At 41.3% G+C, this 17,988-nt stretch overlaps 1 protein-coding gene across 3 annotated transcripts; it reads left to right on the top strand.

The window, feature by feature from the left end:
- Window positions 1-2,665: 2,665 nt before the first annotated feature.
- PDP1 (pyruvate dehydrogenase phosphatase catalytic subunit 1) lies at window positions 2,666-10,288 on the top strand. Of its 3 annotated transcripts, XM_068184927.1 has the most exons (3): window positions 2,718-2,767; window positions 3,196-3,230; window positions 6,335-10,288. In XM_068184927.1, exons 2-3 carry the CDS (start codon window positions 3,200-3,202, stop codon window positions 7,984-7,986), a joined length of 1,683 nt encoding a protein of 560 aa, XP_068041028.1. In that variant the 5' UTR covers window positions 2,718-2,767; window positions 3,196-3,199; the 3' UTR covers window positions 7,987-10,288. The 3 variants fall into 3 exon arrangements, with proteins under 3 accessions (XP_068041036.1, XP_068041028.1, XP_068041020.1); XM_068184935.1 differs by lacking the exon at window positions 3,196-3,230 and having other exon boundaries at window positions 2,666-2,767; XM_068184919.1 differs by lacking the exon at window positions 2,718-2,767 and having other exon boundaries at window positions 2,822-3,230.
- Window positions 10,289-17,988: the final 7,700 nt, after the last annotated feature.

Here is a 17,988-nt window from a genome sequence, read left to right as displayed (position 1 = left end):
CTTGAAGTAGTTACAAGTAATTGCTTTTCCATCAATCTCTGGTGTAAAATGTTAAATGTGGAACAACGTGTTTTTATTCATTAGAACATTTTTTTATTCTTTAGTATCAGCAAAAATGGACTGTTGCTCAAAGTTGCACAAAAAGGTCTTGGCAGCAGCAAGATGAAGAGAAGGAAAATCTAACTTTCCAGTTAAATTGCAACATCCAACTTCTGGCAGCACACCAGCAAACTCACATAAGCTCAATGAGCAAAATGTCAGCCAAATTTTAGCATTTTGTCTCTAATTGGTGGGATTTATATGTGGCTGCTAAGACCACAATCTTTTCTCACTCAGTATTTTAAAATTCAAATTTTGTCTAATGTTCAGATATATCAGTAGGATACTGTGAGACAGGGAGCTACAAATTCCAAGACCAGCTCTAAAAGCAGCTCCTCTCCTGGCCTCAAATCAGGAATAAAAGGATAATTAAATCAATAAACAGGGAGCGGTATCACTAACCTTTCAATTTCACAGCAAATTACGGAGAATTGAACTAATGGGCACAAGATGTTCTGAAGACCAAAAGTGCTAAATGCTAGCTATTTTGTGGATTTTTTTTTTTCTAGGTAGGCAACTTCAGACAGCAACATTCTCTGTGAAAGTCATACATGAAGCCACTCTCAAACTCCTCACTTAGAAGAATATTAGGTGATTGGTGGTGACCTCTACCCAATCCATTTCTGTGTATCTACTCCTAGAGCAATGACTCAAATTCACCCAGGCAGAGGTCTGTCTTCCCACAGCCTTCTTCCTTCTAACAAGGTAAGAAGGTGGCTTGATAGGGCACCTTTACACAGTCTATAAGAAAATTTCTAAACCTGGGGGCCTTACAATCACTCTTGCTGAAAGGAGAAAATTATGTAAATGGTTGTTTATCAGCACATGCTGGCAATCTATTTTTAACCATATGCTACCGTTAAAGAGAAATGCAAATAATTTGTTTTCCATGCTGTTTAATGAAATTTTCAATGTATAATGGTGTCTGTCAGATGCCTTTTTTTTTACTTCTAAAATAAGCCTCAAAGAGAAGATGATGGCATACCATTCTGGATAAACAAATAAATGTCTCAAAAGTCACGCAGAACACCAATAAATGAAAATTTTAATACTCTGTGTTTTCAACTACTACCATGAAAGACTTGCATTTGTAAGGATGGCATCATTTTATTGTTCTAGCTGGTTTTCACACAGAGGGTCACAGGGCAGTACTTTCCACACTCTTACATTTCAAGTAGATCTCTTGAGTCTTCTGGGCACTAAGTGCAGATTTTTCTTTGTTTCTTCTCCTGGTTTTGGTACACAGCTATACACGTCCTACCAACTGAGTAAAGCCCTAAGTATAGTCAAAAATCTGTTTTGTTACAGCTGCTGAGGGAATGCTAATTGCAAACCCCCAAGGCTTGCTAGCATCTGCTGCCAACAACACACAGAAAAATGGGCATCCCAGACACCCTGAAAAATAGTAAGGCGTGAGAGTACAGGCATCTATAAACAGAGAGATGATCAAAGAAATCAAAATACTGTTGAACTTACATACTTTCCATATTCAGAAATGTACATGAAGCGTAAGTCTGGATCAGAGTACCTCAGAAGCACATGCAAAATTGAGTGTTGCCCTGGAGATGTGGAACAGGGACAGGACAGTGGCTAAGAAAGGGGGGAGAAAGGAGGGAGGGGAGGCTACTGCTGCTGCTGCAGTGGCAGGAACAGCACGCGTCACCCTTCCAAGGAAGGGCTGCTCGTTCTTCGTAGCCACTGCCCTCAAACCATTCCTTGCTGGTAGTGAGGGCAGCAGTGTGGCGATGTGAGGGCAGAGAGGGCCCTGGTCTTCTTCACTGCACAGCAGCCTGCTCTGCCTCGAGGGATTCTGGAAAATAAAGCATAACGGGGCAAACTAATTAAACAAATCACAAAACAAACAAACAAAAAAACCCAAACTACAAAACAAAAAAAAGGCAACAAAAACAAACAAACAAAAACAAACCAAAGAAAAAAACCCCACAAAACCAAACATAACCTCCCCGTGTCTCAGTACAAGCTTCAGTGGTCTCTTGCGGAGTTAACGAGCTTTGCGACTTCAAGTCAACTCGAACATTTCGAGGGGGGAAAAAACCCAAAAAGCACCACTTTTAAAAAGGAATTCAGAATAAATGCCAATACACGCTGTAAAATTTGGACATTTTCCCATACTGGGTCTCCATAACAGTGAGAAGTTGTGTGACTGACTCCTGACCAAGGAGCGTCGGGGGCTTTCTCAGGGCAGAGCGGTCCCCGGCTCAGGGGACAGACTTCAGCGGTCTCTTGCGGAGTTAACGTGCCTCGTACCCGTTAAGGGCACTTCACGAGCATTCCGGGACAAACACGCCGGCGCCCTTCCCGCTCGCAGAACCGCCCCGCGGGCTCTCCCGGCCCTCACGGCCACCTGGGGGGCATCGGGCGCAGCGCGCGCCGCCGCCATCGCGCGCGCACGCCCCGCCCTCCCCTCCGCCCCCGCCCCCGCCCCCGCCCCCCGCGCGCTCCCTCGGCCTCCGCGTCACGTGCCCGCCTTGCCCTCCTCAGCAGCCAATGGCCGGCGCGCCGCGCGCCGCAGGGCCCTTTATAAAGGCGCGGCGGCGGCGGGCGTGAGGCGGCGGCTGTCGGGGGGGTTTGGGAGTGGCGGGTACGGTCGGGGCGGCGCGGTCCTGGCCTTCCACCCGTCTCCCTGAGCCACCCGGGAAAGGCCCAGGTCTGTGCCCGGGACGGGAGGAGGAGGTGGTCGTGCCGGAGGCAGGCGGGCGGGCGGTTGGGGGGGGCGGCCATGTCGGGGCCGCGCAGCGCCTGAGCGGGCAGCGGTATCCGCCGCGGCGGCGCGCAGCGACAGCGGGCCCTGCCTGTCGCCCTGCCGGAAGGGAGAGCGGGCCCGGCGGGGCTCGGTGCCCGGGCGGGCGGCGCATTCGGGCGGTCCCTGCGGAGCTGGCTCAGTCCCATCGCTGGGCGAGCGGCAGCAGTGGCGCCGTGCGCCCGCAGAAGGGCTGTGTGTGCTTGTCTCCTCCTGTCTGCCGTCCCACCTCCGTGCCGGAGCTCTACGTCTTCTCTAACAAACTCTCTGCCTTGCTTCTCCCCCCGCCCCCGGGCTTCTGCTTTGTGGATGTTGGCGGCTTCATGTTGTGACAGGAGAATGTGTGTATGTCCTGGGCCCAGGCGGATCGGTATGTATCTCCCTTCGTGCAGCGACGGGCTCGGGGCTCGGAAGGGACCCGGGGAAGGGGCTGCGAGGCTGGGCTGTGTCTGAGGGCTGAGGCCGGAGGGAAGGATTAACGGTGCTGCTTGTGTTGAATGCGTCTTGTTCCTCCTCCCCACCTCCCCGCCTTTCCAGCTGCCTCATTCAGGTCTGTCAGGTGTAGGAAAGGCACCTGAGTGAGTGGTTTTACCTGAAGCCACGGGTGTCTTTAGTACAGTGTTTTGCAGGAACCTGTCTGTGCAGTGTCAGTTAGCCCTAACAGTATGGGTATAACGAGCCTTTATTAAAGAAAGGTGGAACGTTTTTCTATGTTTTTTAATGTAGTACTACAAAACCCCATAAGTTGACCGTCTGATTTGTTATGGGTCATATTGTATTTACAGCTTGAAAAATAGTGCTTGTACCCTGCTCTGGGCTTGGAGAGGTATTTACGCTGGATTGATTCTAATATCTTGATAAATCTTGATTGAACTGTGAAATATCTACTTCTTTTTCTTCTCTGCCATCGTTTCACTAACCATAATGATCTTGGGATCTTAATTACTTAAAGGGCAGCTGGAGTGTCTGGTTATACTTGGGGCAGCTGTGTTGTGGGGGTAAGTGGGAGAGACTTTAGTTTCAGTTCTGGTTTGGATACTTGGAATTAGGCATTTCCATGTTTTGGAGTTATTGAAGCTGGTATGTGAAACAATCTGATCTCTTAAGCTGGCATAGATCTACTGTAAATTATATGAGCTGTGGAAAATGTGAGGCCAGCTTCTTACTACTTCCTCTTGGATTTCATTTGATAAACTAATGATTAAAAATCATAACAATATTCGCTGGTGGCACTGCTGAACTGTTAAAGCAGCAGTACTTTTGTGTTTTTGCTTCATCATGGACCAACAAAACTGTCAGAACAGTTGAGGCACCACTGTGGGTCAGCACTGAACACAAATGCTGAGCAGTCAGGACAGCTTGATCCAGGTGGAGTCTAATGGGAGACCAGTGCTGAAGCTGAGGTGCTGCTGTAGGCCAGGCACATCCATAGAACCTTAAGCAAAATTGTTGCTTTTAAATGTCATGTGAAGAAATGTACATAACTGTTACCAAAATAGCTCCTATATAATTAGAAGGCAGTGAATAGAATTTAAAATCTATATTTGGAGTTGCAGTCTACTGCTGTCATGCTGTGTGCATGTGAAGCCTGGACTGGAGAAGCAAATGGCTAGCATAAATTCAGTATGCATCTGGAAGCTTCAACCAATTCACTGCTCCTGGGCATCTGGACTATAGCCTGAGCTCTTCCTGGTACCTGCACAACAGAAAACTTCAATCTTCAGCTGAGCCTGAGCTCTTCCTGGTACATGCACAACAGAAAACTTCAATCTTCAGCTGTCAGTGAGGAGAGTTTTTTTGAATGTACAACAGTCACTCATTAATACTGGGGAGTCAGCGGAGTGACAGGAACATGAATTCTACTCTGCTTTCAGCACTTACATGTCGTGTAACAGAGTAGTGGGCTTTACTCTGGTTTACTTAAAAGAGCAAGCAAACTTGGGGGGAGAATATTATTTGCTTCCCTTTCTTGAAACAAGGATAATAAGGTGAAGCTTTTTATGTTTCCAGACACTTCTCAGCTGGCCCAGGTGATCACAATCATGGCTGAAGCTATGGAAAGCTAATAGAAATTGCAAAATGCAGTTTCTCCTATATTGCATGTTCCTTTAGGCTGAGTATTGGGGCTTGTTGCATATTTTATTGGGGTTGAGTCTCCTCTGAAATACTGGTATGCCTGCCTGGCTAAAAAAATCCATTTACTGACTGAAGAACACAGCAGTATCCATTTCTTCAATAAAACAATTTGACATGTAGCAGTGCAGATAGATTAGTACTTACGACTGCAATAAGCCTTCTAATGGCCTCTTCTGAGAAAAAGCTTTTGCTATGAAACTTGATCATAAAAGAGAAAATTTAATTTGCCTTATATGTGTGTACTTCACACAAGGCACAGTTCAACTCCATCTCCACTCTGGAGTTGTCTCTCAATTATTACATTGTAAAAGACTTCCTGCTAATGAGGCACAGTGAATAAGGCTTTTGGGAGGCACTCTCACTAATGTTGTGATTTGGTATGTAAATGGAGACAAAGAATATGCTACTGTACTCTTTTTTTCAGGGGAGTGAAGAATAAGGAGGCTTTTAGATGTGGCAAGTAGCAGTAGAATATTTTTTTCAGATACTAATGGTTTATCTTAACACTGAACTAGCTTTAGAGTATTGTGCAAGGCTCTGTTCTAGTCATGGAAGCAAACAATTCATATATAGGCCTTCTACTGAGTAGCTTTTCAAGGTGTTTTATAATCTTACAGTGTACTGGGATGGAATAGCTGTTGGAAAGCTGTATTTCCTTTCTCCCTCTTGTACTTGCATCTTAAGCTAGAAAATCGCTGCATAGATTGCTGTGGCTGTTTTAGATATGTAACACAAGTTTGAAGTTTTACATGCGGAAGGGGGAGAAAGAAACAAAGCCTGCTACTGACTTCTGATTGCATGAAGAATATCAGTTCTCTATCACCTACTTATTGCTTCTGCTGTCTAAGCAGTCTTTATTGTATGTCATCTCAGTTTTCTTGAGTCTCCCTGATAGATAATGTTCTCTTCTTCAGCCTTACAGAAAGAGTTTTCTTCCTTGTGTGCCACATCTGTCTCTGTCAGCTGTGAAATCACCAGGAAAGCAAATATCTGTAAAAGTCCTGTGGCAATTCTGTAGAGTGCTCCATGCTAACTATTGTGCTAAGTTGTTTGAAGGTTCATTGACTGTCTGGGTGATGCTTTCACCTTCTGCCTGCTATCTGAGTGGGTAAAAGAGCTAAAATACCTGTGCTGAAGTATGGTATAGCTTTTTTGTTACAGCCCAGTGTAGTGTCTATAAATAAGCACCTCGCAATGCCTTTCTTTCTCAAGTCCTTTGAAGCTATGAACTCCATATAATAAGCAACTTGGTTAGGAGCTGTAAACATCTTAACACAGAATTCTGTGGGAAAAAATCTTAGCTGTCCCGCTAAGCATAGTTGTTCTCTTGTCTTTCAGCAATTCCAGTCCGAAGCTCCAGGCTGCCATTGTTGTCTGATGCCATGCCAGCACCAGCTCATCTGTTTCCATTGATTCGTAACTGTGAGATTAGCAGAATAGGCAGTACTGCGTGTTACTGCCACCATAAACATCTGTGTTGTTTGTCATCTCATTTTGCTCACAGTCACTTCAGATATGCACCGCAGAAGAAATTTGCGGCACTTTACAGGCCAAAGGAGCACTTCAATCACTTTATTCACACAAGGGATTACGCTTCTACGCCACAGAGGTTTTACCTCACCCCTACACAGGTCAACAGCATCCTGAAGGCAAATGAATACAGTTTCAAAGTCCCAGAATTTGATGGTAAAAATGTAAGTTCAGTTCTTGGCTTTGACAGCAACCAGTTGCCTGCTAATGCTCCAATAGAGGACCGGAGGAGTGCTGCCACTTGTTTACAGACGAGAGGGATGCTTCTGGGTGTGTTTGATGGCCATGCAGGCTGTGCTTGTGCTCAAGCTGTCAGTGAAAGACTGTTTTACTACATTGCTGTCTCTTTGTTACCTCATGAAACTTTACTTGAAATAGAAAATGCTGTGGAGAATGGCAGAGCTCTGTTGCCCATTTTACAGTGGCACAAGCATCCCAACGATTATTTTAGCAAAGAGGCTTCCAAGCTTTACTTCAACAGTCTAAGAACTTACTGGCAGGAGCTGATTGATCTCAACAGTGGAGAGACTACTGATGTGAGAGAAGCTTTAATTAATGCCTTTAAGAGGCTTGATAATGATATTTCTTTGGAAGCTCAAGTAGGAGATCCAAATTCTTTTCTCAACTACCTAGTACTGCGCGTAGCATTTTCTGGCTCAACTGCCTGTGTAGCCCATGTGGATGGTCTCGACTTGCATGTTGCAAACACAGGTGACAGCAGAGCCATGCTTGGCGTTCAGGAAGAAGATGGATCTTGGTCTGCAGTTAATTTGTCCTATGACCATAATGCACAAAATGAACATGAAGTGGAACGTGTGAAAATGGAGCATCCAAGGTCTGAAGAGAAAAGTCTTGTCAAACAAGATCGTCTCTTGGGTCTCTTGATGCCTTTCAGAGCTTTTGGTGATGTGAAGTTTAAATGGAGTATTGACCTGCAGAAGAGAGTAGTGGAATCAGGCCCAGATCAGCTGAATGACAATGAATATACCAAGTTTATTCCTCCAAACTATCACACTCCCCCATACCTCACAGCTGAACCAGAAGTCATACATCACAAGTTACGGCCACAGGATAAATTCCTGGTTTTGGCCACAGATGGGCTGTGGGAAACAATGCACAGGCAAGATGTGGCTAGAATTGTGGGGGAGTACCTCACTGGTGTTCACCACCAACAGCCAATAGCTGTTGGTGGCTATAAGGTAACTTTGGGACAGATGCATGGTCTCTTAACAGAAAGGAGAGCAAGAATCTCTTCAGTATTCGAAGATCAGAATGCAGCAACTCACCTGATACGTCATGCAGTGGGTAACAATGAGTTTGGAACTGTGGATCATGAGCGGCTGTCCAAGATGCTTAGTCTTCCAGAAGAGCTGGCTCGAATGTATAGAGATGACATTACAATTATTGTGGTGCAGTTCAATTCACATGTTATAGGTGCATATCAAAATGAGGAATTGTGAATTTAATGCAGTGAACTAGTTACTAAAGTTGTAACAAGGGCCAGTATGAGCAGCAAATTAAAAAAATCCACCCAAAAATAAAATTTTAAAAAGCCTTTGGCAAACAATTTTTGTTTGTTAGATTCAGCATATCTGTTGTTCCTGCCTTTCCCCAGAGATCTAAAAACATGGGAAGTGCTATTGACCCAATACAAAACTTGAAGAGGATGTTCTAACTTGGAAATTTTTTTTATAACAATGTTGCACTATTGATTTCATGAATGCTGCTAGAACAATGTCTTGAATTTGGCCAATTTGGATGAGGGAGGAAGTAGGATAAAGAATTAACTATCAAAGATCTGGCTGTTCAAGAAACAGCTTGCTTATAGAATATCTGCAAATATATACAGTTAAGGAAAAGAAAAGTAAAAAGTATTGTTGAATTTTTTACAGGGCTAATTCTTGAAATGGTTATCTGTGAATATATTGTCTATTGTTTCTTCTAAGCAGAAGGTCACTTGAACCAAGTAAGTCTTCAGTGTAACAAAGTTGTCTCACTTCCATATGGACAATGTCATTCACATAAGGATATTTGTCTAAGTGTTGACTTTCAAGGCAGGTCTAAGCCATAATCAATACCTGAGATTCTGTTACAGTTTAATCATATATTATGCACGGTAATTTCTAAATGTCTTGTGCGTTAATACTTGGCTGTGGTTTTCTGCACAACTTGTAGGGCAATAACACATTACAGCATGCAGCAAGACACCAGATAACTTCATGGAGGACTTCAGCTTTCAGTGTAAAGAAGCTTTCAGACTTTTTGAAAAGTCAATATTGTTGGTTAAGGCTCTGTTTGCTTTCCTAAAGGTTATGTCCTTCATGGACTCCACTTCTGTCATTGCTTATCTACTAAATTTTTCACCTGAGAAGATCAGGAAATCATTGGTAACCTCTTTGAAGCTTTGTAACTTGCACTCATTTTCACTTTGGATATTTCAAAAGGTCACAATATATGTCCTTCATTTGAACTCATATGTGTAAGTTGAGTGAAAAATTACAAATTACAAAAAAATTGAAGTATGGCATGTAAATAGCATTTTAATTGGAAAGTTCACTGGCATGCATGTGTATTTTCAGTGGCTATTTCTAGCAACTTCTTTTAGTTGTGTGTTTCTGGGCAGCTGGTGCATGCATGTTTTTACAGTCCAGAATACTATTGCAGAGCAGTCTCTGAAATGGGTCCTTCTGGCTTGGAATGGTTGAATTTGAACTTAGATTGGCTATACTTGTGTGCCAAAATTGTTGGTCTTGTAATGGTGAAAGTAGAGACTGACAACTAATTGGTCATCATTGCATCTATTTGAGGTATGTTGCATTATGTACAGATTTATTTTAACCTGCCCTTATGTTAAAAACTGAAATGCCTGCTGAAATATTAGTCCTTGATGACTGAGAGAACACATTTAAGTTTATTCCTGGGTTCTAGAGAACAATGCTAGGTCAGCTTATTTCACTTTGCCAAAGTGTTTCAGTTAAAATACCTCCCTAGCCCTCATCATAGCTAGTTAAATCAACACTTAACTAACTGAAATATGCTAGGTTTCTAAAGTGGCATTTTTTACTAAATATGTCTTGCCAATTAATGCTGCTGTACATAGGGTGCACTTAATTTGAACAATAAACCTGTGCTATGGTAAACATTGGCTCCTCAAACTCAAAAATGTTATGTGTACTCAGTAGCCTGCAGCTTTAGTATGTCCCGACTTAACCTTAACTATCAGCATCAATATTGCTGTAAGGTTAATGATGCCTAAGTTCACATTCAAGATGTACAAAAACCTTCTTTATTTGAAGGGAAAAGGGGAACTCTAAAATGCTTAGACAAGTACTGGCTGTTGACATTGCTTCTGTATGTTGTGTTTTGGTGACTGTGTCATTAACTAGGTCAATAGACTATGTTCTATCATTTCAATGCAGTGTGTATCTCAGCTGTTGCAGTATTTAACTTTCTTACTTTTTTTACTGTTAAAGCTCTATTAATGTGCATTGATGTATTTAACCTATGATTGTTGATACAGATTTGGTACAAGTCATAGCTAGAAGAAATGCACATTGGTCCCATGGATACAACTTTTATTGCGGAGAAGCTGCTTTTTGTAGTAAAGATACTTAAGTATGGGGTCAGACAATATTTATGCGTTGCTTGGAGACTTGCTCAGTATGTATGCAGTGAACAGAAGCAGCATAACTGCCTGCTGAACAGGTGATCTGAACAAACATCTTTTAACAGATTCCAATAAAATGATCAATTATGCAGAAATCCATGTGTATTGAGTTGATGTAGAATGTGTTATCTGTTCTGCTAGGACTTTGTTCTTTTGTGTGATCCCTGTTATGAATACATCAGATGGCCAATGAAAGCAAAGTATAAATAGAAACAGTGAATTGAACTTCAGAGCACTTCAGTGCCACTGTGAGGCTCAATGCCACCCTGCATCAGGCATGCTGCTGCCTCCCCCAGGCAGCAAAGCTTCAGATCCTTCCATCAGTATCACTGTGTGTCTCAGTTCCCAGCACCTCATGAGTACCTTCAGGGACAGTGCTGCTGAGGAAGCAGCAGCATTTTGGATCTTAAAGCTGGGTACTGTACTCTGTATCAAGCAATAATGCATTTCATAAGGAGTCTAAAATATGTGCAGATTAAATTGGGGCAAGAATGAGCTGATGGTGAGCTAAACAGAAACAGCTCTTGTGCCACAGGCTGAGGAGACATTTGCCTTGTCTACCAGAATTGTTGCATTGTGGAAAGTACAGATCTTGTGTGTGCAAGGGTGATGCTGGGTTTAGTTTTTCAATTAAGGATTTCACAGCTGCAGATATATGGTTCAGCCATAGAGGATTGCTGAATCTTGATAGTCAACACAAGATTTACCTTATTGTTTAAAACTGTTCTAGATGAATGTGTCAGTTCAACAGTAATACTGTATAAGAGAGGAGTGGGAGATGTGTTATCTCTACTTCCAGCTTAAGGCTCTGTTAACTCTGTTCCCTTGTGTCCAGTGCTATCTGCATTGTATCTGTAACCCATCCGTCTGAATGCTGAAGCACAACCCACGTCAGTTGTACAAAGGGTGTTGTTTCTAATTGAAGCTGATGTAGAACGGTATTCAAAAGCTTCCTTGACAGGTTTCATTATTGCTCACACCACTGACTTGGTGGCAAGTCCATGACGTGGTGGTGGTCTCTTTGCAATGCAATAGATACGCCTATTGTTACAATGCTGGTTTCACCTGCTGTTTTATTTGCTGCTTGTGAGTATTAATAGTAAATTTCTGGGTAGAGGGAAAGGATAATCTGACTTTCATGACTGGATCATAAATGAAGTATAAGCTGGCAGGAGCATTGTGTTGCAAAATGAAAAGCAAACTGAGATGCATAAATGGTCTGTTCCTATCTGTTCTGCAAGGTCTGAGGGTAAATAACCCTAAACAGCTTATCTCATGTATTGATCAGTGTGCAAGTCTTCTGAAACTGCATTTCTTGCAAATGACCCACCTAATCAGTCATTAAACTTTCCAGGATTACATGAAACTTAAGCATAAGAAAATACAGGTACCATTCAGTATATACCATGATAAGCAAGTACTTTATTTTGTTCATGGCAATTGATAAGAAATTAGATTTTTTTTTTTTTTAAGAATGTAACAAATAAAAGGAGTAGACTGAAAACTCTCTAGCTCAAAAAACAAGGACCACCCAGTACAAGATTATTTTAGGATTGTTTTCCCTATATAGTTTCTTCCTGTTGAAGCAAAAAAAAAAAAATTGAAAAGAACTGCAGAGTATGTATCTGTTATGGTTCCTAGTCTGGATAAGTAAATAATCAGCCTTACAGATTTTAGGGGATGTGTTATGCAGCAGGCTGTTCACTAGCCTCATGGTGAATCTTTATCTAACAGAAAAATTGTGCTTGCTTTATAGACTTTCTATTATTTTTCCTAGATAGAAAATCCTCTTTAATAAAATCTGTGAATACCAAACTATTTTATAGCATCATTAACAAACTGGTCAGTTTTAATATCCAAAATGTGTACTTAGGGTAGCCTTTAATGTATTGGCTCACATCTTAATTGCAAAAATAATTCAATTAGGGCTGGCTAATTGGACATCATGTTCATGTCACATGATGCTGCAAGACAGGAAAAATGTGTAATAAATAGGGAGATCATTGATGTTAGCAGGAAAGCACCCATGAGCTGGCACACAGCCATGCATTAAGCATAATTTCATTCAAAAGCTCTATATTAATGAGTCTGTCAAAATTGCTATAGCCTATAGTCATAAATTCTGTAACCTTTCCTGTTGCTCATCCCTAGTACTTCTTTGCCCACTTTGGTAGTGCAACAGCTGGGCTAATAACAAGAATACTATTTTCCAGGATTTTGTGCAAGGTGATTTAAATGGCTAATAGTAATTAGTGTTCCCAGGTTTAGGCAGCTGGGACAGGAATGAATCTTGCTTCCCTGGTAGCAGCCTCTTCTACAGGGGCAAAAAGTAAATCTTAACCTGGCTGCTGTACAGAAGACCTAGCCAGAGCACAACAGTGTTTAATAGGGATTTATTACTCCTGCTAAAAAGCAAAGTGTATTCATTTGTACAGCATGCTGCATTAGTGCAGCTGCCACCCTGCTACTCTGAAAGTAGCTCAAATGTCCCTGCAAAACTTGGTGTATTCCTGTCTATGTACAAGTACTGTCACTTATGGGCAGATCCCTTACCAGCTTTTTCTTAAGACACCTGACTTGGGTACTTCTGTGTGTGCTGCATTGTGAGTGTTGGAGCGCCTGTTAGAGGTGGTGGAGCTGTGTTCATGCTGTGGGGTCTCAGTGGCTGTTCAGCCCACACCTACATTCAACTCCATTGAGCACAATAGAAGCTTAGTCACCTTGTCCACACATAGGTAGCTGCATTTGGGTGTTTTCTGGAGGCAAATCTTAAACATTTTTTCCCAATCTTCAAAGGTACAGTGGTCCTGAAGTTTTTGCATATGCCACTTTTGCATAATTACTTTGGGGTTTTTATTGTCTTGTACCTAATATTCCCACAATTAGCCCTATTCTAAGGGCTTGTTCTTGCCCTGATTGTTAAGGTATGTGGAATTGCAGCTCAAGCTCCAGTGTCATCTTTTGTGTTGACCTACACAGACGGTGTGTAGGATGTCACTGCTGTGCACTGTAAGGTGTTGCTGTTACACTAAGGACTCTCTTTATCTCCTCTGCTCCAGAGCCCTGCCAGTGTTCAACAATTAAGTGAGCAACATACGATTTCCTTGGCATAACCTCTGAAGCCTGCCCTTGGAACAGTGTTCAGCACTCGTTCTTGCTTGCATGAGAAGGAATCTGTAAAGCTTCCAGCACAGCTGATCAGAGGAATCTATGTTCTTCTATTCATTTTTTGACAATGCTCAATCCTAAGAACACCTCTACAGAAAAGATGATCCAGGACTTTACACAGTCCCCCATTATACAAAAAAGAAGTAAAATGTCCAAAACTGAGGAGACAATGTCTTTTTATGAAAATAGTCCAGCTTGTAAAAGGCTGAAATATTAATAATTAAGGAAAAAAACAGAGCCTGGACTTACTGTTGATAGTACAGAAGGCAGAAGAGACTTCTAGTGGGTGGCTTGGCAGCACTGTAGTGTGGCAATGCAAGGCAGTCCTGTGTCTGTCTTCTGAGGCTGATCTGGAAATGAACACTAAAGTACCATTCACTGCTTAGCAAACACTGACACTAAAGAGTCTGAGAAGCTGTCTAGCTCAATGCCAGAAAGACAGATAAGCATAAAATACACGTCAATGTTTGACAGGCACTTTGTATTTTTAGTATTTGGGGAGCTTTTTACATTTGGGCCATATTTATATAATTTTATGCCAAATCATGTTCAAACAGGTAAAAAGAATCTATATTCTATGGAATCAGTGTGTAGGAGACGCTTCTTACAGCTGAGGAAGGCTCCTCTCTATTCCTACTACTTTGTGAAGAGTATGTGAGGAGCTGTTGTGAAAATCCAGCTGACAGAAAAATGCAATGAGAAGGTCACACAAGATTAGGGCCCAAAAATAACATAGGCTCTCCAGGTTGGTAGATGGCAAGCATTTAAGCTGATGTACTGCATTTTAAAGCTGCTGTATTATACAAAATTTTGGGAATTAAAATTGCCTGAGCTATGATAAGGGTTCAGACAGTTGAAGTATATAATGACTTAATTGATAAAAGACAATTCTGATGTCTGCTGTATTTGCTAACCTGTATTAAAATAGAAATGTTGGAGTGTTACGGGTCTTATTTCTCAATGCTGCAGCTTAAAGGAGCATTTTAAGCATACCACAGCAGCGATATTAAAAGCTCAGTTCTGAAGTCAGTGAATCATAAAAGTCCTTTTGATATGAGATCGAGTGTTCTGAGTGTTCTCCGGATACCTGCAGGAAGAGTGCTTGGAAACTCTGACTTGCTGCAGCAGCTACCTCTTTAAAAAAAAAAAAAAAAGAAAGAAAAAATGTGACGTGTGGTCTGTCTAGCTAATGAAGATACATAAATAGCCCATCATAAGCTGTGAAGCAGTGACCAAAATGGCAACAGGAAGTTAGGTGACAGATTCAGATAAACAACAAAATGTGGAGTGTTTCAAAAGTACACAAATGCAAGACAGTGAATCCTAAAAAAATTCAGGATAAATTAGGAAAATGTAAGGGAGAAAAAAACCTGTTATATAATGTGTCTTTTAAGCTAAAATTGCACACATGAAAGAAAACTTAGGTGTGTGTCATAAAAAGTAAACCACAATAATGCAGAAGTAAACTACAATAATGTCAGAGACGGCTATGAAGAGAAAGGTCTTGCATCAATTATGCCTGGTGACATGGTCCTGCTCAGAAAAACAAGAAAACAGCAGATCAAGAGATCAGAAATTACTAAGGTCTAAGCTGAAGATCAAAACAATAAAAAAAAAAACACAAAACAACAAAAGCTGAACAAAGAACAGCTGCTGTGGTTCTGATTTTTAAATGTTTTTAAATTATTTTTAAATGTTTTTAAATGCTTCTGTGCAAATCTGAAAACAGAGACACAAGTCAAATGTATGGGTGCAAGGAATTTTAAAATCCAAGGGCAGTGCCCATTATAAAACAGTACTTTCCTGATTTTTGCATTGCAATGGCACCTCAGTACAGGAGACAGAAAAAAAACTGTGAGTGAGGATGACAGAAAAAAGGTCAGAAAAAACTAAGAGGAAAGAAAATTGGAGCTGAGGAGAACCTGTCACTTCATTTTCTTTTTCTGTCCGTCTTGTAATTTGAATGATGCCTGTTTGGTTTTTTTCAGATGTTTTTGAGCCTTTGGGCTACATTTGTAGACCATGAAAAGTTAAGTTTGGCTTAGAATGTAGTGAAAAGCAACTACCGGCTGACATTTTCACAGTTGTTAAAATGTCAAACTGGAAGTTCTGTTCTGCATTCCACCAGTTGCTGCCCAAATGAATGGTAATAGCTGTGGCATTCCCTTGTTCAACAGGTTTTTCCTGTTCTCCGTACCTCAGGTGAAGAGAGTTCATTTTGTCTATCTTTAATCACCCTCACCCAAAAACAATGCTGCAAATGGTGTCCATGTGCGTTCCTTAAATGGAACCTCAAGGCATTTGGAGATCCTGCCAGTCCATCAGAGACAACTGGGTCAACTACTACCAAGAGGGGAGTAAATAATCAGATGACTGAATTGTTTGCAAAACTGGGAGCATCACATGATACCTGGCAGAGAACTAAAATTTTTATCATAGGATAAAAATAGGACTTTTGGGGGTGTTTCATTTCCAGAAACTTCCTCTGAGAAAAATTCAGTTGCCAGAATATCCACTGGTGAGTATTTAGTAGAACAGTGAATATGTCTGTAATGATGGTGTGATTATTTGGGCAGAACCTGCCAGGAACATAGCTGCAACATACATTTTGACTTCACAATAGCAAATTGATCAATTATTGACTGAACTAAGCAAAAATTACATTCTAGAGCATTTGACTAGCAAGAACAGTAATACATCCACACCTGGCAGCAAAACAAAAGGAAAACAAAAAGTAAAAAGAAAACTTAGATCTTAAGCTTAATAATTTAATGTGTAATCCTATATATACCATGACAATAAAAGCATTATTGGTCCGGCTGAATGTTTGTAAAATATATAGTAAAATATCCTGTTCTAGCTGAAAAAAAAACCAAAACCAACAAAAAGCCTAACACGCCTAAAATAAACAAATTATTTCCATTGTAAGTTCTGGAAAAGTTTTCTTGTATAAGAAAGGTAAAAATCCGAAAAGCTGGTGGTTAATTATAAGGACAGAGATAATGTTTGAGCAAATTGACACCAATTATGATCTACTCTTGATTTTAAAAAATCAACAGACCTACTCAAGAAGCAGGTCTTTACAGTTGTATTTGTAAGAGAAAACTAAGAAGCAGCATAAGTTACAATGGCTGCAAAAGACATCTTGGAGTCAAAATGTGTATTAATTTTCATATGCTTAAATACCAAAGATTTAAACAAATTAATTTGCTGAATTAGTTGTCAAATAAGCAGTGAAGAGCAATACTAAATATCCATTATTTGCTAGTTATCTTTTTTCATAAAATTTCAGTTAAACCATTTTTTAAATTAAGAACTTGAATAAGACATTCTGTATCTCTAAACTGCTCCCAAACATGTTACATCAGCTCTACTTATCATTCCTTCGCTTGAGTCAAAAAAATAGAGGGTCAGAACAAGGAGAAAATTGTGGTTTGAAATTGTCTTAAGTCAAAGAATTTAAAAAATACTCTGTACATTTCTTCTTCTCCTCTTAAACAGGAGGCAAATTCTAGGTGAATTTCATTAGACTATTTTCACAGAACAGTGGAGGTTGCCAGAAACCTCTGGGCATCATCTACTTCAACTCTCCTGTTAACTTCCTGGTCAGTTAGCAAAATTGCTGTTGCAGCTAACCAGTTTAAGTAAAGCTTCAGGCAGGTGAAGAGAAATTTGGATAAAGCAAGTTGAAAGAGTCTATCCTGAGGCCTTGTAAATTCAGTACAAAGCTTAGGGCCTATTGCTAGCGATGCCTACACTGTAATCCAGGGCTCTGAGGTTACAAAGTCCACACTGGCTGCTCCCAGTAACCCTATCCTTCAATTATTTGGAGATGCTTTCCAGGAATGCTTGCTCCATCACCTTCCAGAGGACAGCGATGAGGGTGATGAGCCTGTAGTTCCCTGTGTCCTACTTGAAGACAGGAATGACACTCACTCTTTTCTACAGTTGAAGAACTTTTCCGGATCACCATAATCTTTCACAGATAATTGAGAGTAGCCTCAATGACATCAGCTGGCACGGATACATCCCATAATGCCCCATGGACTTTTATATGCCTTTTTTTAAAATTAAATGTTTCTTAACTTGATCTTCCTCTTGCTCCAGACTTTCTCACAGGTTTGAGAGCATGAGGTTCCTGAAGGCTGGCCTTACCAGTAAACACAGGTACCTCAGCTTTCTTGTTACCAGGTCCCCAACCCCATTCAGGAGCAGGCCCACATTTTCCCTTGTCTTGCTTTTGCAGGTGATGTACTTGTAGATGTCTTTGCTGCTGTCCACGATTCCTTACCAGGCTCAACTCCAGATGGGTTTTGCCTTTTCTAACCCTGCCCCTGTGTGCATGGACAGCATCTCGGTATTCCTGGCAGTTCACCTGTCCTTGCTTCTACCTCTTGTAGAACAGTTCCTTTTTCTATTTGAGGTTTGTCAGAGTCTCCTTGCTCATATTTGTAGCTGCCTCCTGCCTTTGACTGATATCCTGCACATTAAGATGGATCATTCTGAAGCTGGAGGAGGTGATACTTGAAACTTGACTGACTCTTCTGGTCTCCCCTTCTCTCTATGGATGCATTGCACGGGATTTCTCCAGGTAGACACCTCAAGACAACCTGCTCTCCTTAACTCC

The sequence above is a fragment of the Anomalospiza imberbis genome, chromosome 1 (assembly GCF_031753505.1).
Source record: "Anomalospiza imberbis isolate Cuckoo-Finch-1a 21T00152 chromosome 1, ASM3175350v1, whole genome shotgun sequence".
NCBI classification, from domain to species: domain Eukaryota; kingdom Metazoa; phylum Chordata; class Aves; order Passeriformes; family Viduidae; genus Anomalospiza; species Anomalospiza imberbis.
This window is presented reverse-complemented; position numbering and strand designations above follow the sequence as displayed.